We start from the raw sequence: 25707 nt of genomic DNA, 5'->3' as shown, positions 1-25707 counted from the left end.
CAAGAAAAAGGAGAGAGACACCGAGCGCACTAAGTGTAGTATTATACAATAAAACTTTTGGAATAAATCGGAGAGATAATGAAGAACGATCGATTGGCCTCTCACCTGGTGGGGTTGTGAGAGGATCACAACACCCTAATTCACAATTGTATAGTTGGTGATCCTGGTGACAGTGGCAGCGGTTCAATCAGCATACACCGGAAAACCGGGAAGCAGATCAAGACAAGGAAACGGAGAAGAGGATCCGCGCTCTAGGTCGTATGGATATACCAAGAATCCAGTAGTAGATAGGACAAACTTTAATAAAATTCACACAGTAAAGCACAATGCGTTTCTGGTTATAACAAAAACCCTTTCTCAAATGGAGAGTCACTAAGTCACGCCGGGCCAGATCTGTGTGAATTTTATTAAAGTTTGTCCTATCTACTACTGGATTCTTGGTATATCCATACGACCTAGAGCGCGGATCCTCTTCTCCATTTCCTTGTCTTGATCTGTTATGTCATGTCTCATCCATACTTTGTAGTAAAGGGGTATTCCCAATGTTGGATATGTCATAAATGTTTGATTCCTGTATGACCTACCCCAAGGAACAAGGCTTGCCTCCAGGGGAGGGCGCTCTGGCCTGCTGCTTGTATTGATGAAGCTGCTATGAATGGAAAGGTGGTCACACATATGTGGTTCTATCTATTCATGGCTATGGGAGCTCAAAAAACAGTAGAGAATCCTTGTTTTTGGAATCAGGAGAGGTCACTTGAAAAGGTCTAAGCAAGCCTGAACAATAAAGTAACAATTGTTGCCATGAGGAAGGGACGTTTGTCCTGAAACACATAGCTACCGCATGTGTATTTCTCCTTCTTTGTCTACCCTTTGTTACTATGTAACATTTTAATGGTTGTAAAATAAAAGTTACATTTTACTGAAGATCTTTACTCGGTTGACACTGGATTTTTACCCTTTTTGGATAATAAAGTAACAATAGCAAGTTTAATTCCTTTTAGTTTCATAAAGAATACATTATAGTTTTCTGTCACTGGATGCCCACTTTTAACCCCTAATTACTTTCATTTCTGTTTTTGTTTTGATTTTGCTCAAAATATGAGCATGGATTCCTAAATACAATAATACATTTTGCGATTACATTTTTTAGCTTTTGAGGCATCATGGTAGCTCAGGGGTTAGCACTGCTGCCTTCCAGTGATGGGAAATTGGGCTTAAATGGAGTCTATCACTGCTTCCGGCTACTTTAAACCACTCCCATAGTGCACAGATGCTGTTAGCAGAATAAAACACCAGGGATGGTGAGAAAAAGCACTTTTATTTTTTATTCAGATGAGGATCTTGGAGCACAGGAGGAGATTTCTTCAGGCACTGAGCACTGCTGCATCATCACTAGACACACCCATCCTGCATTCAGCTCCTCTCCCTGGGCATTGTGATGATGTAGCAGTGCTCAGTAATAGAATAACACTCCCTTTTTGCTTTTTCTACACATCTCTGGGGCTCTGAAACTTAAGAAAGGTATGTTTTTTATTCTGCTAACAGCATCTACAGCACTATTTAACGTAGCTGAGGGAAATGATAGACTCCCTTTAAATCCAACCAATAGCAACATGACCATGGAGATTGCATGTTCTGCATGGGTTTCCCTAAGGTACTCTGATTTACTTCCACACTTCACATTGTTTTGAGAACTACAGCGAACAGTGGGTGATGGCAACATCTGTAAAAGCACTGTGCAATATATTAGCATTATATGGGCAAGAGAATTAAATATGGCTGTAAAACTAATACATAGTACTAGTATAGTAGTTATAATAATGTGTAGTTGGGCATTTTACCCCAAGCTTCCACTGAGAAGACCTGGTGGTTCTCCTAGATGAGCTATAATATTCATGTATCAAGTTGAGATGTACAATAATGACAAGTTTAGATGTCAAAATGTACATCCCCTAACAGTCATGTCATAGATTTAGCTATGATTGCCCTGAATGTGGTAAATTAGCTTTTTCTTCAATTTATTACTGGACAGTAGAACAAGTGAGGAGCTCACGCTGAGGCTTAGCAGGTGATAATAACGGAGGGACATTTACAATATTAACTTGCACAATATCCGTTCACTCCAGCCACTTCTGCATACCGATGTAAGACCCTCTGGCTGAAATAAAGAGAACTTTGCAATTCTAATTAAAACCACGGACATGAGATCCAATTAAAGAACATCTTCAAACCTCCTGAATTGTATTGTATAAAGTAGAATTTGCCTAATAACATTTCAAAATCAGGCCTTTGAGCACGGTTTTCATGAAATTATATGTATATTTCTCAGTAAATGGGCTTGCTAATATAACTGTTTTGGTAGTAGCCCTTAGATTCCCTTTTTGTCTATGTCTTCACTGTCAGCGAAAGAGCTGCATTGCTATGACAGCTGATATCCAGACTTGCTAAGGTAGAAAGTAAAATGTTCTTCCCTCCCTTCCCTTCTTGTACAAACCGGTGATGGGAAAGTGGAGGCAAGGATTGTACCTTTGCCAAAATGCTGCCCCATTGCAGCCAGGGAAGGATGCTGCCTCAGGCAAAGTTCTTACCTTGGCTTGTGGATGGTGAATTTTTGGATATAGATAAAAACAAGCATACAGCATGAGGACCTTGTAAGCTGTAGTCTTGATGTGTGCTTCTTGGACCCCTGTAAATATATCTTGAGGCATGGGATTGAGACTAGTGTTTCTTGAATTATCAGAATGTTTGTGACTATAAGTAAGCTTTATACTATGAGTGAGATGTTGCCGGCATAGGGCCAATATCATACAATTTCTAGAAAACAGATACAGAGACCCACTGATCACAATGACAGGTTGCACTGCTTCCGTAGTAGGTTACACAGATACTGTTGAATGGTTTCCAAATAAAATCCAGCTTTCTATATTGAGGCAACTCTAAACAGACATACTGGTTTGTGGTTGGGACCGGTGATGTATATTAGTTTGGAGCAGTCTCAGTCAGACAAGTTGGAATTTATTTGGAGCACTGGATAATATATTTTTGTTAAAGGGTCAATACAGATTAATCTCACCTTTTTTTGCTAGGCACATCAGTATAACCAGTATTTAAGGGTTATTCCCATCTTATCCTTTTTTGAGTCAAAGCCAAAAATGGTTACAAAAGGAATGGGAACTCTATAAAAAGTTCTTATACTTCTCCCTTCTGCTCAATCCACTCTTGACTTTGGCTCAAAAAACCGCAACAACAAAAAAATGCATTTCTACAATGTGGGGCCTCAGCTTAAGTATTACAGTTGCCCCAACTATTCTTCATAAAGAGGACTGCTGATGCATCAACATAAAGGTAAAAACAAATAAAGTTTCTCAAAGATCAAAGTGAGCAAATGTATTTTTGACTGGCTGGTTATGTTATCACTGATGGGATGTTAGTCACAGACAAGTAGATTTCCTTTTCTGTGTTAAGGATCTTTTTAGCTGCATCATGACATGGATTTGTAGTCCAGTGTCCCTGGCTCTCCTATATTATGGTCACTTGTGTTTTCTCAGCTATATGTTTTCTATTTTACAGTTATTCCTAGCAGAATTAAATGTACAAAAAAACCAAATGAACAAAAAATCAATGGATGTGGAGGGGAGCAGAGTGCTCGGTTCTGTAGATGCCCCCTGCCACAGCGAGCCAAGTAAAAAGTTCTGCATTCATAACGGGGCTTTCAACAGCAGAAAAACAGGTAGGACATCATGTATTTCAACTTCTGATGAAAACCAAGGTACCCTTTAAGTGTGTAGGGATATGTTGACTTCCAATGTCCAACCCTTTTATTCTCTGGGAATATAATCTGCTGCCTCTCTACCTCTCTGCCTATTGAAAACACAGACATGCTTAGCCATATATTGTTGGTAGAAGAGTTGGAAAGAACAGCTGTTGGCTGAACATGCTTTTTTTCCTTAGAGCTATTGAAAGTATATGGGTAATTAGGTAGTTGATCCAACTACTGATTCAGACAGTCTTTACCAAGGTGAATACAGCAAATAAAATCAAAAACTTAGGATTGATGCAAGTCAATTGTAATGTCTAAGCAGTCAAGGATGACACACTCATAGTTCATTCTTTAAAAATATGTTTTCTGTGACCTTCTAACCTGATCCTGTTATGTAAATTATGCAAACCATTCATATTAGTGTAATTGTATTCATCGATTGTTTGATAAGTCTATAGTTTTCATGGTTTGCTACAGTCTGCCGTTTTACAACCTTATAAAAACAAATCGCATCACTTCAACAACATACAGTATCTGATCTTGACCACTAATATGGTAAACATTAAGCCTAAAAATTAGAAAAAATGGCTGTTCTTTCATATAAGTAATACTACATCTGTGCCTAAAATTACAGCCCATCCTCAATGAAGTACATTGGCCTAAACTTCCACATCTTGTACAACACGTGGACATACAGCATTGTTTCTGAAATATTGCAGTTATATCGATTTATTAAAGAGTGGAGCAAAAGGAATGTGTCACCAACGTTTTTTTAATTTGTTTATTAATACCTACTATTATATCACATTTTTGTAATATTTTTTATTTTCAGATTGTGTATTTTTTATTCTGTTTTCTGTATGTATTTATGGAGCCTGTCATCTTGACTGAGCTTCTCCTTTCTTCTGTTAACAACATTTTGAGTTTTGTTTTACAGCAAAGTCATGGCCTTAGGAGCCAACTAGAACTGACTCATTGAGGTTTATGGGAAAGTTTTCTAAGCATATTCAGGGAGTAGATAAACTGTGACATCATCTATTGTCAGTAGTGCATGCAATGATGGTATACTATGGATGTGACCTCTAGAGGTGTGAACATCTATTGTGATTTTGTCTGTCTTGTCTGTAATGTAAATATGATAATTGTAGTAAACACAGAACTCAGTAGTCCAAAGGTACTCAGACAGAAAAATCAAAAAAATGCCATGAGGAAGGGACTATGTCCTGAAACGCGTAGCATTTGTTAGTAGCGATACGCTGGATCTGCCGATACAGCACCTCTAGGAATATGGAATGAATATGTTTTATATGAAGAAATAAAGAAAAAGATTTTGTATTATCTTCTTGTCCGTGAATGCTGGAATTCTGTTCTAAGTACTCAGACAGAGACTTAATCCGTGTTACACTGTATAAAGAAAACTCTGGCACTCTCTTTGCAGAGAGTCAGGCCTGGTTCACATCTGCGCAACTCCCCCGAATGGACTACCAAACACATTGGCAAGCGGTGTGCAGTGAAAGCACACGGACCCCATAGACTATAATGGGGTCCGTGTGCTTTCCGCATAGTGTCCGCACGGAACGTGAGGACAGAAAACTACTTCATGAACTACTTTCTTGTCTGCATGACTTGTGCAGAGACCACGCGCAAAGCACACAGACCCATTATAGTCTATGGGGTCCGTGTGCTTTCACTGCGCACTGCTTGTCAATGTGTTCGGTAGGCCTTTCTGAGAGTCCCCATGTGGACTCCCTGAATGGATTATTGAACACAGATGTAAACCGGGCTTTAGTTATGTAGTCAGGAATAAGCAGCAGAATAAGTTATGGTGAAATAGGGTAGCTGAAAAGGACCAGCACTCCCAGACCTTGGTTGTCCTGTTACTGACTACATCTGATAAACTGATCTATTAGGCTTAGTGACTAGAGTGAAAACTGTAGGATATAGTACTTTTCTGAAATATAGAGAAAAAATGTAAAAATTAAAATCAGCAAAAATTCACATTAAAAACTTGGTTTAAAAAGTAGCCCATTTTGGTGACACATTGCCTTTAGTATATTATTCAGAAGAGCTTTTCTCATACCATGTTTAGGCCTACATCAGACATCTAAGTCTTGACAACAAATAAACGTATGCAATCCTTTATTCTAGAATTCCCATAGGCTTCTATTGCACAGGTGTATGAACTGCTTCACTGGCATACATTTGACTTTACATCACAATATTGTTTTCATATATATAGGTTATGGTCACTTTAATTAAAGATTGTCTTCCTCTTGTGAATTAGTGCCCAGGTTGCTGAGATATTGCAAATATGTAAATGAGCTATCTGGAGGAAAGATAGTATCACCATTACGCCAACGATGTAAGCAGCAATGTCCTTGTTGTTGAAAAATGTGATATCTGTGCAACTGAGGCACTGATTTACAAGGGCAAGCACTGTTTCATTCATGTGACCCTAACCTATGTATCCGAGGGGTAGGGTTGATATGCTAGGTTCTGATGGCCGATTTCCTTGTAATGTGTATATGACTAGAGCTGCACAGAAATAATGCCACTATAGCAGTAGGGTGATCTACTGGTTGCTTTAGATTCTCTTGCCCATGATGACCCTGCGTACTATGTGGCCATCACATTGCATTCACATCACTTATCTGTATAAAGATTTCATGCATTATGCTCATTCACACAGATGGATTCAAAAGCACATGGTTTCATAGACTTTAAAGGTCTGTTCACACAACCATTGTTTTGATGGTCCACGTGAATGACCGGAGTGAAAATAGAACATGCTATTTCAAGGGCCGATTTCACAGATCTCTCAATGGAGACATGTCCATGAGGGAAGTGTGAAAGCAGATTATTGGTGTACACTCGGCCGAGTGCACAGCACTGCCATGTGAATTTAGCTTATACACTGGCTTCTGGCTTCGTGAATATATTGGTATAACTCAGAAATCCATAGATGAAGTCTATATTTGAGATGAAATCTCAATGAGGTCAGTGCCTATCCATCATCAATGCATTTGTACTTCCCTGATCCAAAAACTGCACAAGGGATAGATCATTGCTAAATAAGTAATTCGATAAGAGTCTGGGAAACACTTACTAGACTCTTTTTGTATTGTGTAGAGATCTGCAATAGCTACTCAAAAAGGTGACACCTTTACATATTATTTTATCGACTGGATTGTGTAATAGAATAGCAGCAAAATATCAATGTGTGACATCTGGTATTGTCTTTGAGGTCAGATGACTATGTTTGGTTCTCATACAACCTGGTATAGGATATACTGTATACCTACTAGAGTACAACCATAAAACACAGAATGCTACAGCTATACAGACAGGCTCCCGGATTTGATTTATTGATGTACAATTAGTTGCACTGAAATTGCTTTAATTTTATGGCCTTGAGAGCAGACTTCCTCCGATCCCCGTAGGAGCTATTGGCCGGGCCACGTGATCTGGAACTGATACTGCATTTAGTTTTTGAAACAAAAACACATCCAGTGATTGCTGTCTCGCAGACTAATGCAGGCTTTTCATTTCAGGAAAGGGAGTGGCGGAGAGCTTCTTTATTCCACTTGACCCTGAATGGCTGATTCAATAGAAAGTAGTGAAGCTTACAGCATCTTTGTAATATGTGACTTCAGACCTGTCATTTTAGCACAAGTCAGCCCATAATTAATGCTGATTGCCTGAGCCTCTACTTTGTCACATGGCTTTAGACAGACTGGCCTCGCTACTTCTGTGGCAGCAAAGGGATTTAAGAAAGACCCAAATGGCTGCAGAAAAATGCAGAGCTAGATAATAAGAAAGACTTGTGTTCAATCAAGAAAAAAATCCAGGTTCACAGAACGTTTAAAGGCCAGCTTCCTAAAGCCGAGAGAGAATGACATATACACTGGGAGAAAATGTACATTAAGTACGTGTCTTTTCCTCTAATTATCTGACTTCAGCTCCCATTTTTACAGCTGGCCGGCTCACGTTACAGAGCGTCTCTCATACTTCTCTATAGCGTAACCTGTTAACAGCTGTTTGACAACACATTGGAAAGGCAGCAAACTGGAAACGTAAAGACCTACATGTGATTTACACCTTTCTTATTAGAGCTAACCCTTTCATTCTAACACTTGTTCATGGAGGGAAAAAAAGCTAGCTCCATCTTTATTCATTTATATCTCACAGCGGCTACATGCATGTAGAATTTCTCTTATTTTATTTGTAGAAATACTGTTATATGGAAGCCGTGCAATTACAAGCCCAACTGAAGGGGTTATCCACCTCTTCAAAACTGATGGCCTATTCTAAGGACTATCGGGAACCTTGCAGATCAGATGGTTCCTCGGGCGTGCAGCTCCCGTCGTTGCTCACATGCCAGGTGCTGCACTGCTCAATTTTGAGAAGGTGGATAACCTCTTTAAGTTCCCCATACAGGATCTGTTTACATCGCCTTCAAAAGCTCAGTCAGGATCCTCCGCCACATATTCATATTGGATGGGAAATAAACATTGCTGCATACAGTGCTATAATAAGAGATACCTCGGTGGAACCCAACTGACCTCATTAAACGTAAAGATTCCCATCATGCACCATTGCCATGTAATGGTTCTGGACTGGAATGCAGATGTGGAGTTTGTTATAAATGCAGATGAGAACACAGCCTTATGTGGCCTGTTTAGTTAACAGCTATTCTTTTGCCACCACCATACCTGAGCATATACCGTATGTGTCCTAAATGGGAAGCCTGTGCCAGACACCTCCCATGAGAACAAAAGGGGGTCAAAAATATGAAATCCAACACCCCAATTCTAATCCCTCCTAAAATCTGTTGTCAAGTGAATGGTGAGACACCCAGATACAGCATTAGATGGTCATTCATTAGATGGCTTAATGAAATCAAAAGGATTGGTTGACATTAATCTAATGTGTATGGTCCTTTTAAGGATTAAGCTCCACATCCAGAGACAACATATCATGGATATGAGATAAAACCCTCAATTGCAAAGTACAAATCGAAGGACTAAATGTTTTACTTGGGGGAAAATGGCAACAGCTCTATTGCACACTAGGTAATTAAAAATTGAGTTCATGGATAGCACAAGATCCCCCAGTGGTCTAACTCAGTGACAGAGCATTAACCCCTTGTAGTTCGCCCACTTCCATTCATTCCTATGGGAGCAAGGTATTCGAAACTGGAGTTTTAAATAGTATTCGCTCATCTATAATATGGACCACAAGTAGTCCACAGATCCGGGTAACGGCACACAACTATGATATTAAATATGTGACGGCTTATAAAAATAGGCCACCTGCTTCGTATATTATTAAAACATAGAGGAATAAAATCACTGGAGACTGTTGTAGATGTATATTGTTAAAGAGCAGACAGGAATTATATGTAACCTTTATATCCATCTGTAAGCCTTTCGGAAGTGGATATTTTTTTCCTTCACGCTTTCTGGGAGTGTGGTGTGATATTAGTTCTACACTGTGTGTTGTGTCAGATATTTCGCCATTCCTGATCCCTCTCCTTTAATAACATCAATCTCAAAGACAAGACTAGAGAGATAAACTGCAACTATATCTTACCTGAGAGTGAATGTGACAATGAGACAAGAAGAGTTCTCTAGCAAGGAATCCCCCAAACTTTAACTCAGTTATATAGACGATCTTGATGTAGAAGTTGAAGTCCCCTTTCTACCTTATAAAAATTCTTTCCTAAAATTATGGAATTAGTAGTTGTACAAATATACATAGATGAAAAACCTGGGCTACCTCTTTAATTACTATCTATACTTAGAATAGTCTATAAATATCTGATCAACAAAAATGAGCTGCGATAAAACCACTGGCCTACTATACAGTGTACAGTGCTATCTGCCTCTGGCTCCATGCACTGTATAGTAGAGAGGTTGAACATACCCCGAAACAGCTCATCTATGCAGGGACTGGCCATTGATCCTTCACCAATCAGATATTTATGGGACAACCCCTTTAACAGTTTAAAGCTGTAGGTTCATGCAAAATTATCCAACATGCATTTGTACATTGAAGCATTAGTCCCATAGCTGAGATGGAAATAGCCCAAATCCCACCTCCCAGAGGAAGTCAGGCATTATGAAGATAGGCAACATGGCTGTTCCACTCCTAAAGGTAAATAGGAGTTACAAAAAGAACATAGAACAGCTACAATTGGCTATTCCAGGGAACAGCCCAGCTTGTGGATGGGAGAAGAAGCCATGTTTTCTCATCTCAGCCATATTTGACTGAGGCGTGAATACACCATTTTAAAGCCTATTACTACCAGCAAAACCAGTTATCTATAATCTAATAACAGTCAAATACCTTGCATTAAGTTGCTGTGCGTTTTCCACTCATATTCTCCCTTCTGTTTGTTCTCATGGCTTCCTTCTCCCCAGCTGTCAATGACTTCTTGTATCGTGACCACGCTGTCTATACATAATAGAAACAATAGCTGTGGTCACCAGTAGTCCAGGACTGCCCATAATATCAATGAATAAGAAGGTCACATATATATGCTGGGAAGTCAAGCACTGCCAGCTAGGGGCAGAAGTGTCAAGTGGAAAACAGATTTTTGGCATGGAGCTATGGGTTTTGCATTACTGGCTATTATTGCCCCTCAATGGTTGTGAGCAGTATGCTTGTTCAGCCAAAAACTATTCCTTCTAACTCCTTATACAAGTAGTCTTAGTTCAGATAAGTGTGCATGTGTTGTCAATAAGGAGAAGGGAATAAGCTGCTACCTTATAGAGATTCAAAATGTCCATTCCTTCTTCCTCCATGTGATGGATTGGATCCAAATCTGGATTGTCCCACCAAAACTACTGGGTTCAGCTCTTACGTTTATGGGGTCCTTAAAGAGTACCTCTAATTAGAAACCAACTTTTCATAAAGGAATAGTGCAGGCCAACATAAGGAGCTTTGCAATATATCTTATTAAATAAATAGGTTTCCTTCTCTATTTCTCAAGTTGTGCTACTTTTTACATAAAAGTCTATGGAAAGAGGATAGAGAGGAGGCGGCTGCTGGACAGTAGACTGTAAGTGAAAAAGCTATTTCAACACTGCTATCTTTCAATATAAGACTCTACTACTGCACAGAATGAGGCAATAAATCTGTTACCCCATCCCACACAGTTTATAGATGTCTATCTGCGAGGTGAATATAGAGATAGATTTCATATATACTATATAACAGGCTATGAAGATAAGGGAGAGGATACAAGCTAAATATTTGGTGAAAAAAAACTGATTTAAAAAAAAATAAAATAAAGATATATTATATTAACTTGAGAATATAAGTGGTTTGTCTTTAATGTAGTTAGGCTTTAATGTCTTGTATGGGTAACTAGTGTGGTTAAATCAACAAAGTGTTAGATTTTAGACAATAAACTACTGTAGCCAATACTTAAATTACAGTAATTTGCATGGAGACATCAAAACTTCCCATTCAGGCTCAACTATCATGTCTTATACCCATGGCAATGGAAGTCACTATTCTTTCTATACTTTATACCCACTAGCAAGCCCATAGGTAATTATAAGTCTCATGATTGGTACGAACCCAAGGCCAAGAATTTTCGGGACATGAATTGCAGCACCTCAACTTGGGGAGAAGAGTTCTTTCTTATCAGAAACCTCCAGTAACACGCAATACTGCTTGTCAAAAAGAGTATAATTAATATCGTTATCGTATATATATATATGAAATGGCCAAAATGGGTGCAAATCTGTGCACTGTGGAACCTATTAAATTTCCTGCATATCTCTGTGTGTTCTAAAACCAACCACTTACCATTTAATTTAGAGAAATGTTGCGTGCCCCAGTTATGCCCTTAGGCTTCCAAACACACGTCCGAAACGTGTTTTTTAGTCCTCAGGAAAGTATTTGTAAATCATGAGTAATGAGTCTGTCTGGATTTGTTGTCAGGATGTTTCCTAATTGCTTCTGGGCTTTAGGCAAAACATTTGGACAGTTCTGCGTGCTCCCAGCTAAACCAGCAATATCTGTGCATTTTCTAGTCTCTTTTATCAGCAGACGATCGTGTCTACTAGGTATATCAGGAATAATTACATAAAGGAAATCCGGGAAATAAAATCCCTTTGCTGCTATAGGCAAATTTAAAAACTTAGTTGATGTGGTATTTAGGTGTCAGAAGAAAGAAAGAGAAACGTGAAAACTATTTAGCACAAATTTCTTCTTAGGTGTTGGGTAAAATATAGAAATTATCCATTCTTGACATTCTTAAGCATCCATTGTCTCTTCATTTAGACATGTAAATCTACTTGTAGATTACATAGGGTCAGGGAGAAAAAACCTCTATATAATGTCTATTGATAGGCGGTGAAAGAACAGTGGAATTTCCAAGGCGTATTAGTGGTAAGAATTTATAGGCATACAACTCTTATGAGAAGAACTTCCTATACAGTGGCTGTTATTAAACCTAGTTTAATAATAATAGTCGAGCCAATAAATCATTGTTACATGATGAAATATAGTGGCAGATGTGCGCTTCGGAGAAACAGACGTCAAAGGCAAAAAAGATATCTATCAGTTTCCCCATAGGCTATGGCAGTCATTAGTGTTACTTAAAGGACTTGTCTATGTTCTTTTTTAAATTTATGGATAGGCCATAAATATCTGGATAGACCATAAATATATGGTTAGTGTGGGACTAACCCAAGATTAGCTGTTTGGAGATGAGGGCTCTCTATGTACTACACATTGCATGGAGTCACAAGCAATATACACTCACCGGCCACTTTATTAGGTACACCATGCTAGTAACAGGTTGGACCCCCTTTTGCCTTCAGAACTGCCTCAATTCTTCGTGGCATAGATTCAGCAAGGTGCTGGAAGCATTCCTCAGAGATTTTGGTCTATATTGACATGATGGCATCACACAGTTGCCGCAGATTTGTCGGCTGCACATCCATGATGCGAATCTCCCGTTCCACCACATCCCAAAGATGCTCTATTGGATTGAGATCTGGTGACTGTGGAGGCCATTGGAGTACAGTGAACTCATTGTCATGTTCAAGAAACCAGTCTGAGATGATTCCAGCTTTATGACATGGCGCATTATCCTGCTGAAAGTAGCCATCAGATGTTGGGTACATTGTGGTCATAAAGGGATGGACATGGTCAGCAACAATACTCAGGTAGGCTTTGGCATTGCAACGATGCTCAATTGGTACCAAGGGGCCCAAAGAGTGCCAAGAAAATATTCCCCACACCATGACACCACCACCACCAGCCTGAACCGTTGATACAAGGCAGGATGGATCCATGCTTTCATGTTGTTGACGCCAAATTCTGACCCTACCATCCGAATGTCGCAGCAGAAATCGAGACTCATCAGACCAGGCAACGTTTTTCCAATCTTCAATTGTCCAATTTCGATGAGCTTGTGCAAATTGTAGCCTCAGTTTCCTGTTCTTAGCTGAAAGGAGTGGCACCCGGTGTGGTCTTCTGCTGCTGTAGCCCATCTGCCTCAAAGTTTGACGTACTGTGCATTCAGAGATGCTCTTCTGGCTACCTTGGTTGTAACGGGTGGCTATTTGAGTCACTGTTGCCTTTCTATCAGCTCGAACCAGTCTGGCCATTCTCCTCTGACCTCTGGCATCAACAACGCATTTCCGCCCACAGAACTGCCGCTCACTGGATGTTTTTTCTTTTTCGGACCATTCTCTGTAAACCCTAGAGATGGTTGTGCGTGAAAATCCCAGTAGATCAGCAGTTTCTGAAATACTCAGACCAGCCCTTCTGGCACCAACAACCATGCCACGTTCAAAGGCACTCAAATCACCTTTCTTCCCCATACTGATGCTCGGTTTGAACTGCAGGAGATTGTCTTGACCATGTCTACATGCCTAAATGCACTGAGTTGCCGCCATGTGATTGGCTGATTAGAAATTAAGTGTTAACGAGCAGTTGGACAGGTGTACCTAATAAAGTGGCCGGTGAGTGTAGTTAAATCAATAGGAATTGAGCTGCACAAATACACAAATCAAACACAAATCTGAAAGGCTGATCTGTGCAGGGGCCAGCTATTAGTGCCCACTAAGGAGGAATACAAAAAGGGCAATTTGGGTTTTAGCCTTGGGAACAAGACTGCCCTCTGTCTCAGGGATTATAAAGACTGGAGGGGAAAACTTTGCTTTTAATTCAATTTATAGATTTTTATCCCAAAGTAAACTTTCCGTATAGGACAATGGTCTAGTGCCCCCTCTCATCGCTGATGTGAAGTCCTTTAACAAGCCACCATTCTGTGTTATGCCATGTTAAAGGCAGATGAATCTTCCACAAGGTGGGAACATAAAATGTGTCTGAGGCTTTATATAGAAATGACTATAAGCTTGTCAATAAGCTCAGTTTAAGTGAGGTTTAGAAAGATTTATTGTCTGTTCAATAGATCTGTTCAAGCTTCCCAAGTGACCTTGAGAACGTTTAAAGAGCAGCTAGTTGGACGCCAAGGATTTTTCTTCAGAAAATTATATTTCCTATAGATAACACTAAAATGTCTATACGTCTTTTAAAGCACAGCTGTGTTGCAATAAATGCCCCGCATATAAGGGTCATATCCTGACAACAGCTCTGTGGTGGGGCTGAGTGGAGCGCCGTGACTAAACTGTAATCGTAGACCTATACCATTACCAGGATTACTTTAAAGGGACAGCAAGTCTAGAAATGAACCAGACAAAATAAAAATGGAAATAAGACATTTGTCATTGCACAACTTTCTACAATAAAAAACTAAATAATCTTATAGAACTCTGTTTCTTCCCGTTTCCCATCTTCTTTAATCAGGGAAACCACTGAGGAGACTGGCTTCACTTAAGAAGGAAGTATTGAGATTCTGTTCACACTAGTATCATAATTTATCATGAAACCATAGCCGCTGACAATTCTATTTCTCAGCTGATATAAGTGAACACTCTTTGACCCTATTGACCTTATTGACTTGGGGTTCTAGTGATCTTCCGATATATATATGACCACAACAATAGGTCTGTAAACTGCAGTAGTCTGTCTTATCAAACATGTTAGAAAGCTTGTCCTTAAAGAAAGTGAGAAAAGTGCCTTAATATGCTTGGTATCAATTGCAGGCAATGTGATTGTGTCCTATCCGACTCTACATCCCAGGCAAAGGCAAAGCAGCCTCCATTTTCCATGTCTATGACTTGTCATGTGCTAACATTGGAAGGTGGAAGATAAAAGTGGCAAGTTAGACTTGGCTACATCTGTGGTCCATACAAAATTAATTTTTTTTTCTCTTTCCAAGGGGTTAAAAAAAAAAAAAAAATCACATTTAACACTTATCCACAGATGACTACGACTGACAGAGATACCTGAATACAGCATTTTGATATCTTTAATCAGTCCAAAGAAGTTTACAAAATTTGTCAGACATTGGACTGGATTTACTAATAGTTAGTGAAAACTTGGACAGGCAACCTAAACATTCACCAGATTAATTACAGTGTCTGATGCTAGATGATAAGTCTGTAGTATTTTTAGACTGGCCAGTCTACATTTATACCACGCTTTAGTTGGTTTACTTTTAGCCAGAATTTTTCAACACTATTTTGGTGTATTTGGTGCCGAGCATTTAAGCCACCTCTATTTTCTAAGAAATCACACCTGCATCTATGGCATATCGAACAATATTAGCCCAAACTAGATGCACTACATTGCACCAAAGATGTGCCATGTTTACGACAGTGTCTAGTCTTAACCACAATCGTAAATTTGGGCCAATGAGTGCAGTGCAGGGCACATATGTCACCATCATTTCATTCTAACTCCCCCAAACTTTGCTCAGGACTCTATTTTAGTAATCATTCAGTGGCCCAGGAAAGGACCCTCCGGCCATCATACATTTGTAACTAGGGTTGAGCCGATCTTGAGATTTCAAGATTGATTTTAAAATCTGATTTCCGATCATTTTCCAGCCGATCTCGATCCCGATCATGAAATTTGCTTGATCACCGATCGGAATCCGATCTTTTCAGATCCCGATCCTCAACCGTAATCAATGCTTTTCTATGGGAAAAGTCACTTTTGGGGTTGAGCCAATCTTGAGATAATTCCGACCTCGATCCCGCTGGAAAAGATCGGGATTGGAATTCCGATCGTGATCGTGAAATTTACTTGATCGCTGATCGGAATCCGACCTTTTCTGATCCCGATCGCTCAACCCTGTTTATAACCCATTCGATTTTATGGAATACCCAATTTAAGCCATCAGCATGAGGCATGAAATAAAACAGAATAACTTGTTCTTCCAATTTTTTGAGTCTCTTCCACTCATGTGGAGAGGACAGCATTACAAGAGTAACATCCGGTCACCCAGGGGGAAGCAATAGGTAATTGCTGTGTATAGCATTTCCACACCTGTTGCTGCTTGGCTGTGACATCAAACAACAAATCTGCTTCACACAGGTTCCCCAAGTAAGCACATTTACATGACCTTACTAAGATTATTAAATATTTGAAGGCGGTAATACGCCAGCCATGGTGTACTGTAAAGAGTGGTGCAGTTGGCAAAAGCAGAATGGTTTCTAAATATTTTATCACGACTGCAAAAAGCTTAGAGTGTTAATGATTTCTGCATCAATGTCATCACCGTAGGAAGTCTAGACGGTTTGATCTTTATTCTTTATGTCAGAACCTGCCGCATCTCGTTTCACATGTATCAGGACCCAGGCCTTTAAAAGAAATATGTGCCGGGCTATGTGTTAGTAAAATTCATGCTGTGATTTAGTGTGGCAGATTCATCAAAATGACTTTGACTGTGAGCCCTGACGGATGTCAGGCCTTCACTTCACAACGCACTCGCTATGCAATGATATTAGCTCTGTCACTGATTTGTACATTAATATGTTGCCCGAAATGAGAGTCTGTTAAATAGCATCAAATTACGTTACTTTTATACAGCGATGTCCGTACATGCAGAGATAAAAGGGTGAACAGAAACCCAGAATATAACAAGCACACTAGTATTTGGCAGAAATATTGGATTTCATGGCCGGAAAAGGAATTTGCCTTGTTTAAAATATGCATTTGACCCATTTTTACGGCAGATGACCCTTTTTAGTTTCCTATTGTTGGACAGATAAATCTGAATGTGTTTGTTCCCCATACAAATGCAATGACGAGCGAGTCAGAACGATACTTTGAGGTGTCTTAGAAGCTCTACAAATCCCAGTGCTATAAGATTATGGATTCCAGTTGCAAGGAGGTGTTTTAAAAGAATTTGTCCTTGTCCTCTCTGAGATACATTATGGATACATGCTGGCTGGAATGATAAAAATCTCAAGTAATTTTATTAGATCTAAGGATTCTCTGAGACAGGAATAATGGAAGGTATTTTCAGGTGGGGGGATGTAAAGAATTTTATTTGGTTACTGGGTCACCCAAACTACACAAAGTACTGTATATACATACTTTCCAACTTTAATATGTCACTGTCTGGACAGCGGACGCAGCAAATTTATTGTCAGGCACAAATACTCACCCCACCTCTATTATAGGCTTGGTCTCCTTAACATGGATGTGACTCCATCTCCTGAATGAGTGGTTGGAGTCTGATCATGTAGTGTTCATCATATGCACAAAAGACATGTTCATGGGGAGCTACTTTTCGGGAGGCTTCTGAATCATCCTGCCTGATATTGCCATGGATTTTGGGGCTGATTCAGCCATTTTGTCATGGGTCAAGACTCCCTGTTGATTAAGCCCGGTCATCCAGGCCTAATGAGTAGTGGGATGCAGCGACAAAATGCGGATGCACTGCATCGGCATCCTGTCATGGCTAGACTACGGTGAAAATGCTGGTGGAGGAAAATGAAGAGGAATTCCTCTTCATTTCTGCCGTGTGAACATACCTTAAGAGATTAAAGCTGTACTGGTGCTTTGGTAATCAAAAAATTTTAGATAGTCTTGTAGGCTGCGTCAGAAATGCCCCAACAAAAACCATGGAGTTTTGGGCAACACGGTGGCTCAGTGAAGGCAACACGGTGGCTCATTGGTTAGCATTGCAGCGCTGGAGTCCTGTGTTCGAATCCCGCCAGGAACAACATCTGCAAGGAGTTTGTATGTTCTCCCCGTGTTTGTGTGGATTTCCTCTCATTCTACAAATACATACTGATAGGAAAAAAAATGTACATTGTGATCCCTATATGGGGCTCACAATCTACATATAAATAAATAAAAAATGGAGTTTTACAGTCCCTGCAAAGTGGATGGGATTCACATTGCAGAAAAATACCCGCAGCAGAAATGCTGCAATTTCCAAAACCACAGGCGGTTTCCATATAAGTATAATTGAAGCTGAAAGTCCATAGAGTAAAACTGTCGACTTTCTGTGAAAAGCACTGCAGGTAAGACAGAAATGCATTTCCACTGTGGTTTTGACTGTGGCCCGTTGCATGGAACCTTACCTTCAGACTGTTTTAATAAATGAGGACTACTTTTTGGGTGAGGGTCCATTCATATCAATTGTTTTAGCAAATGGATGCAAAAGGATGGTCATCAGTTTACATAGAGATCAATGTTAAAAACAAAACAAAAAATGATACGTTTCTGTCCGCTTCTTCTGACTGACATAAAACTATGCTAAACTAAGTTTCTATGTCCATTGATCCCTGTATCGATGGATCGTCATCTGTTTTCATCCATTAAATGGCACTGCTAAATGGTTATAGTAAAAATCAGGAATATTCTTTAGGATTTACACCAGCCTCTGCTATGGAGTAGAATGGTAAATAATGGATGATCGTACGTTTACATGGTAGAGACACATCCAGACATAGAATATACGCCCTGTTCAGTCCATTTGTCTTGTGATTTGTCTCCTTTATGGTGTTTCGGCTTTTCTTCTACTCGGTTTTCCCAAAATTATAGCTTCATGGAAAAATGTTTTTGAAAGCAACCTTTATAATGTTATAAGAAGTCATTTAAGAACCTATAAATCTTCTGTTCTCGAAAAGATTTCTCTACACCTTCTCTCTGCTCAGCCTGACCCTCTTTCCCACAACAGCAGGTGCCGGTTTCCAGCAAATGAAAAAGTTTCTACCTTGACAGTGCTGTAAATAGCATATGCCTCCCATTCACAGTCAATAGGCTCTCACTTCCAGGATTCTGAAAGGAGTTAAAGTGTAGCCTACGATGCAGCCGAGAAAGCTTTCAATAAAACCACATTCCTTATTCTATCATCACAACATTATATAAACATAATGACAGAAAAATACAGGTTGTTATGTAGAATTATATTATTCCCTTATTATCACCCACAGTCCTTGCTCCAGACTTACTCAGTTTAGTGGATAAAACGCTTGCTTCAATGTCAAGTAATACAGTGCACTTCGATCTAAGGCATTTTTGTTACTGGAACTGTCAGATAATGAAATATTTCATTTATAACATGAACAAATATTAGCAAAATGTTCAGAATTGCATTAAAATGTTTCATTCATTAAAAAGGCATGTGCGCTACATGTTAAGTATCCACTGTGCATGCTCAATGTCACACACAGATCCCAGGAGTCGCTGGCCAGATGTTAGACCGTGCAACAGCTACTGGGCATTTTCCCCCTGGATTTCTTTAATGGAAACACTGAGCGAACCTATAATGCAATTCCTGTTCCAGGCTTTAACCTAAATCCTGCAGAGGCTTCACTTCCTTTAATTAACTTTTAGTTTTCACCTTCTTTTGGTCCTGTCAGTCAATACCATGAAATTATTATTCTTGTTATTATGAGAAATGAGGGGTATTACTCCATTGGACATGTTGATTATACAAAAATGTCTGATAGGTGCAAATCCCACATCTGGGAACCACACATATCTAGGCTCCCTCGGTTGCTATCCTACCTGGAAAATGCAGAAAATGGAACGTATAGGTGGCAGCATGTGAGTCCCTGTCCATTCACTTCTATGGGATACCTCCCATAGAAGCTGAGCAAGAATGCTATACGGTCTCCATGGCTTCAGGGTCCCATAGCAAACATCTGACTGGTTTCCTATCCCCACATGGCATAGTTTCCCCTTTCCTGGTAACCACATGGTATAATGTTCTCTTTACTGACACCCACACAGTATTATGCCCCATTTACTGATCCTCACATAATATAATGCCCCATTTACTACACAGATGGCCCCCAGATGCTATAACACTTGCATTATTGGCCCCCACATTATATCACTTTTTCTGACCCCACATAATATAAAGCCCCCATTTAACCCTCATAATGTATATTGCTTCCCTATTGGCCCCCATACAATTTGCTGCCTCCTTTATTGGCATTGACACATTAAATTCTCTGTTTACTGGCCCTCACACAGTACGCTGTCCTTTTATTGTCCTCCATGCAATAGTACCCCCATATAGTACTAGTGCTAGTAACTTTAGGCTTCCACTTGCCCTGGGCTCTATGGAGTTTGTCCAATTCCTGGACATCCCCTTTAAGAATAATGTCCTTTAGTACACAGTATAATGTTCCATAGTAGCCCCTCCATACAGTGTAATGTTCCCCAAGCAGCCTTCCACATGTCATAATGTCCCACAGTGTCCCTTTCACTCAATTTAATGTCCACAGTGGCCCCTTCACACAGTATAATATCTCATATTGACCTCCATACAGGATAATGTCACAAAGCACTCCTTTGTATAACATAATGTCCCATATGGCTCCCTCCACACAGTATAATGTATAATGTCCCACAGTAACAATAGGACCTCCATTCTTGAGACACCATAGGTTTAAGCCTAGAAATGGGACCTGTGTCTACCAGTCAATAATGTCTAGAGAACCTAAAAACTTTTTTATAACGACTTAATCATATCAGTTACTGTAGACAGATTATTTTTTTTTACTTAAAGAGGAATATTTACTAATCTTCTAAACCACTTCTTTCAATAAAAAATGGTGATAAAGATTCAATTGCGATAAAAATCGCTGAAACAAATTGTCCCCGACAATTTATGCTTAAAAACTGGCATAAATGGTTCCTATAATCTATGTCAGCCTTGAGATGGCATAGATTTCAATGCAGGTTCATGGCTTGGAAGAGTTTGCACCTGATTAAGTACCTCTTAGATCAAGTACATTATCTGCTGGTGGAGAAGATAAGAAGACCAGAGTGAAAAACACCACCCTTAAGAATCTCCCCGGAGTCTGCCAGGATTTTACTTTCTTCTCCCCATGGAAAACATTTGCACTCTTGGCTGAACCGTTTATGTATATGTATGGTCCAAATGTAAACCGCCTATGGCTATCCTTTGCCCATATACAATATCTATGGAGGGTTTGTTTTTTTTTTTTGCACCTCTTACGTTCTCCCAAAAGTTACTTTGGTGAACTTTTTGTGCATGGATTTGCTTTGTTGTTGTTTGTGTTGATAGGAGGTAGTCAGTGTCAAGGGAGTAAAATTGGTAGAGTTATCATAGGATATAAAGGTTTTACTTTGTGTTAATTAGATGAAATGTATTATGTATGAATAGCGTCCAGAGCATTTACTTAAGTATGCATCAGAGAAATTAAAAATATACATATGTAAACCGAAATAACACTATCACAAATGGACTGCATGTGATTTACAATAAAGCAGGCATCATAAACTGCCTGTCAAGGACTTTCTAGGCGCTGAAGACGATGCCAGACCCAGATGGGTGAAGCTGTTTAAGTGTCCTTCTCCGTTTTTATTGATTGCTCTGATATATGAATTAAATCCTTATTCCATTAGAGGGCTCTAAAGCTGTTAAAATGTAAATCAGCACTTCCAAAAGAATATAATATTTTGTTTACATACGCCATAAAAAATGGAAATTGATCAACTCATTTGGAGAGTTCAGCTGAGAACACAGAGAGTCTTTGCAAACGTTTAAGAAAATGCGTTTTGCTCTTTGTACGGAAGCTTGGACAGATACATAGCAGCGTGTCCTTGACAGCATCGGCGGCAAGAAGGACAGATATTAATCATACTGACCAATTGTCTGGACTTATGAGAGATACCAAAAGACATTCTCATCTCGTCTTAATGGAAGTTATTGGGATATGAGGGCATTGCTTGCCTGCAAGTACAAATCTGTCACACATTGCCCACAAATACAATATGGAAGCACAGTATCACTTACAGACTACCATGTCCTGGTTTATAGAAAAGATATAAAAATCCTCATGATTTATCTTCTTCAGGATTAAATTGTTCTGCAAAGTGTCCCATAATGCTTTCCAGACAGAATGTGACACAAGCAAAATATGGCTATCCCTGTACAACGTAGATATGAAGAAATAATATATGTGATGTCACAAAAAATAATATATATATATACATATATATATATATATATATATATATATATATATATATATATTAAACAGATAGATAGATAGATAGATAGATAGATAGGAGATAGATAGATAGATAGATAGATAGATAGATAGATAGGAGATAGATAGATAGATAGATAGATAGATAGATAGATAGATAGAAGGATTTACCAAAATTAGTGCAAAGAAAAAGTGGACTTGTTCTCATAGCAACCAATACTAGATACTAGAAAATATAGGACACAACCTGATTGTCATAGGCAACTACTCCGCTTTATCTTTCAGTTTTATATACATTTCCACCATTGTATATAATATTAAATGTAGTATACTATGTATACATGTGTACTTGTCTATTTTATAGAAAAAGCCATTGTTGTTCATTTTAGGATCTATAATAATAGGTTAACTGGCTCCTATAAAATTGTCTCTAGTGTGTGTGTCTGACATAGGGAGATTAGATTAGGGACACAAATATACAGTATGTGAAGGGCTACATACCAGAAAATAAATGCACTGATTTCAAGAAAACCCAATCCATTATCGTTACATAGTTAGTATGGTGGAATAAATACATATGTCCTTCAAGATAAGCCAGAAATGTTTGTATGGACCCATATGGTGGTCTATGGACTGCACAAAACATCTGAAATCTGGACTCATAAGTAGTGCATAGACATGCATGAGTTACCCAAAATTCGTTTGGAGTCTGACTCGATTGAATCATCCAATAGCTTTCCTTTGGTCTGAATTGAAAATCTCTCATACTTTGTCCAATGTCCTTTCTCTCCTATCTTTATCCCCAGAAAGCAGCAGCATTTCCTCTTTGGATTTTGTTATAGTGACTATGACTCCCACCATTGACTCCTACCTATAAATCCTCATGGCTGTACTAAAGGGAGGACTACCTGCAAGGCATAATGGAGAATTCTGTTGGTCACCGCCGGAGGTTACGTCATCCTTCTTTTCTGTTTTCTTCTAACATTTTGAGCAATTTGCGAAGGACAAATCACCCAAATTTTGGATTTGCTAAAATCCTAAGTTTTTGAAAAAGTTTGTAACAAACGTGACTCCTGCAGAACTGTTTTGTGTACTTTTTGTAATACACTGTATTCTAGGATATGCTATCAAAATTAAATTATTATGGGTCTGACAATTGTCACCCCCCAACTGTTCTCAGCAGCAGATACACAGAAAATTGAGCAGGAAGCAGACAGCGACGACACTGTTGCTTATCTTCTATTCAAGTAAATGAGAGCTGATCTGCAGTGTCTGGCCACCACACAGAGAATGGGGCTGTCTGCTGACTCATGAGGGTGTTAGGTTTCAGACCCTCACTGATCTGACATAGATGACCTATCCTATGAATATTTTTAACCCAGGAACTTCCATTAATCTACTATTCTAACATGCTACCATTTTTATTTGTAGTAATAATAATAATAATAATAATAATAATAATAATAATAATAATACCTGTGCACTTTATAGTAGGAAACAAACAGAAGTATATTATAGAATTATATCATTTTAAGGTTCCATATTTTAGATCCATGTGCACAAGTCCTGATGTAAGAGGATCACTCAATAAGCCAAAGATAGTCTATCAATTTAATTCACCCCTTCTATCACTTCTAGCACTGGAATGACATATTTATTTTATAGGACACCATTATAAGTTATTTTGTAGTTGCTTTCTCTGCCAGTGGTCATTATTAATATGTAAGGCATAGCCAAACTATTAATAAATCTAATAATATAAATAATAATAATAATAATAATAATAATAATAATAATAATAGCTAGCTTTAGATACACAGCTAACTTATGTGCTGATGATAGATAGATAGATAGAGATATTTCAATCCATCACCTATAATTTCTAGAACCCAGTGCAATGCCCTTTTTGTAACCTTGACCTATAAGAAGACATGAAGCCTGAAGCGTCAATTCAAATGCATGCTATTGGCACGCGGAGCAGGCGGCACACCCTAAGAACCAGCTGCCTTTGGACTTTGAACTTCAAACACCTCTTATAATTTGGGAGTCTATCACTAGCACTCCTTTGCTGACACATTAGATTGCTGGACGCTGAGAAGGTTCCAAAAATTACCCCCTTGCAAACCAAGATCAAGGCATGATATGAGATCACGGGAGCAGATGGAGAGGGTGCGAGAAACAAAAATTGTGTCAGGAAAGTAATAAACGACGATGAAAAATAAAAGGGGAAATAAAGAGCTGTCAGCGTGAGAAAAATGACTTCGCCAGACAGCAAAAATAATGCAAAGCTTTTAGATAAATGGATATTGCATAACCATTTGGCCAATGGTAAGACTGACTGTAGTGCTCATTAAATTGTTGTGTTGTTGCTGCCTTAAACAAATGACAAGATTCTCAAGAACAATCCCTTAAAAGTGGCAAATCATTGAATACATAGTTATCTGTGCAAATGTAATCCTTTTATCTCTGATGCCATGTTAAAAATAACAGCTTCAAGAACAAAGTACATTTACTATTGTCAAAAATTCCGAACAGAGTTAATGGCTGGAACAGGATTCCTGCACGGTGTGAGGTGCGTAGCCATTCCTCCTATCTCGTCAGATACAAACCTACTTCTCAGCTGTTATAATATGAGGTGCCACATATCTAAAGGACAGGTTCAGTCAGGTGTAATAGTTTAACTCAGGGGTGTCAAAAGTAATCATGGAGCCCACAACAAAACTTGTAATGGGGCCCCTTGCCATAATGACCTCCTTAAGCAGCAAGTTCAGAACTTGAAAACTGTACAATTATTATGGACTCCTTTATATACAGAATAGTTTTACATGATTTTACAGTACAGTAATAATGTACACAGTGATGTCACAGGACTGGGATAATGCACACAAGTGCTGTCAGAGTAGTGTGATAATATACCTTGTGATATCATAGTTAGGGTATAACACACACAGTGATATCACATTGCAAGAATAATAAACACAGTGCTGTTAACCATACAGGGATAATGCACACGGTGATGGTACAGTACAGGGATAATTCCTTCTATTATATGTTATTACAGTGTGAACACTGTCACATTACTCCATATAAAATAAACAATTACCCTGAAGTCACATGCAGGTATTATAATGTACCAGTAAAGTAAAGACGCATTCGGTTTTCTACATCCAGTTCTAACATCCATAATTCTCAATAATTACACCCTAGGTGTTAGTGAAAATGGGCCCCCTTATTGCGATGACCAAATCGGGATGGCTAGCCAATTAGGTGAGAGCATCTTCAAGGCAGCAGGTTTTGTAGGGTGTTCCTTCTAGGCAATGGTAGGTACCTACTAGAGATGAGCGAACACTGTTCGGATCAGCCGTTCCGAACAGCACGCTCCCATAGAAATGAATAGAAGCACCTGGCACGGCGACCGGCCGCCGGCAAAGTGTACATGCCTCCGTTCATTTCTATGGGAGTGTGCTGTTCGGAACGGCTGATCCGAACTGTGTTCGCTCATCTCTAGTACCTACCAAAAGGGGTACAAGGAAGGACAGCTGGTTTACTAGTGAGAGGCTCATGGGTAACAAAGCCTGACTGTGGTTT

At 39.1% G+C, this 25707-nt stretch overlaps 1 protein-coding gene across 16 annotated transcripts in view; it reads right to left on the bottom strand.

Annotated features, from left to right (window-relative positions):
- Positions 1-25707, bottom strand: part of TENM3 (teneurin transmembrane protein 3) — a 949896-nt gene that overhangs the window by 522635 nt on the left and 401554 nt on the right. For 14 of the 16 annotated variants that reach the window (XM_075258516.1, XM_075258530.1, XM_075258522.1 and 11 more), the window contains exon 5: positions 10109-10216. The exons of the other annotated variants lie outside the window; for them this stretch is intronic. In XM_075258516.1, coding sequence (XP_075114617.1) covers positions 10109-10216 — 108 coding nt within the window. The remainder of the gene's footprint in view (positions 1-10108; positions 10217-25707) is intronic. 16 annotated transcript variants of the gene reach the window in all.

Source organism: Leptodactylus fuscus, chromosome 1 (genome assembly GCF_031893055.1).
Source record: "Leptodactylus fuscus isolate aLepFus1 chromosome 1, aLepFus1.hap2, whole genome shotgun sequence".
Taxonomy (NCBI): domain Eukaryota; kingdom Metazoa; phylum Chordata; class Amphibia; order Anura; family Leptodactylidae; genus Leptodactylus; species Leptodactylus fuscus.
This window is presented reverse-complemented; position numbering and strand designations above follow the sequence as displayed.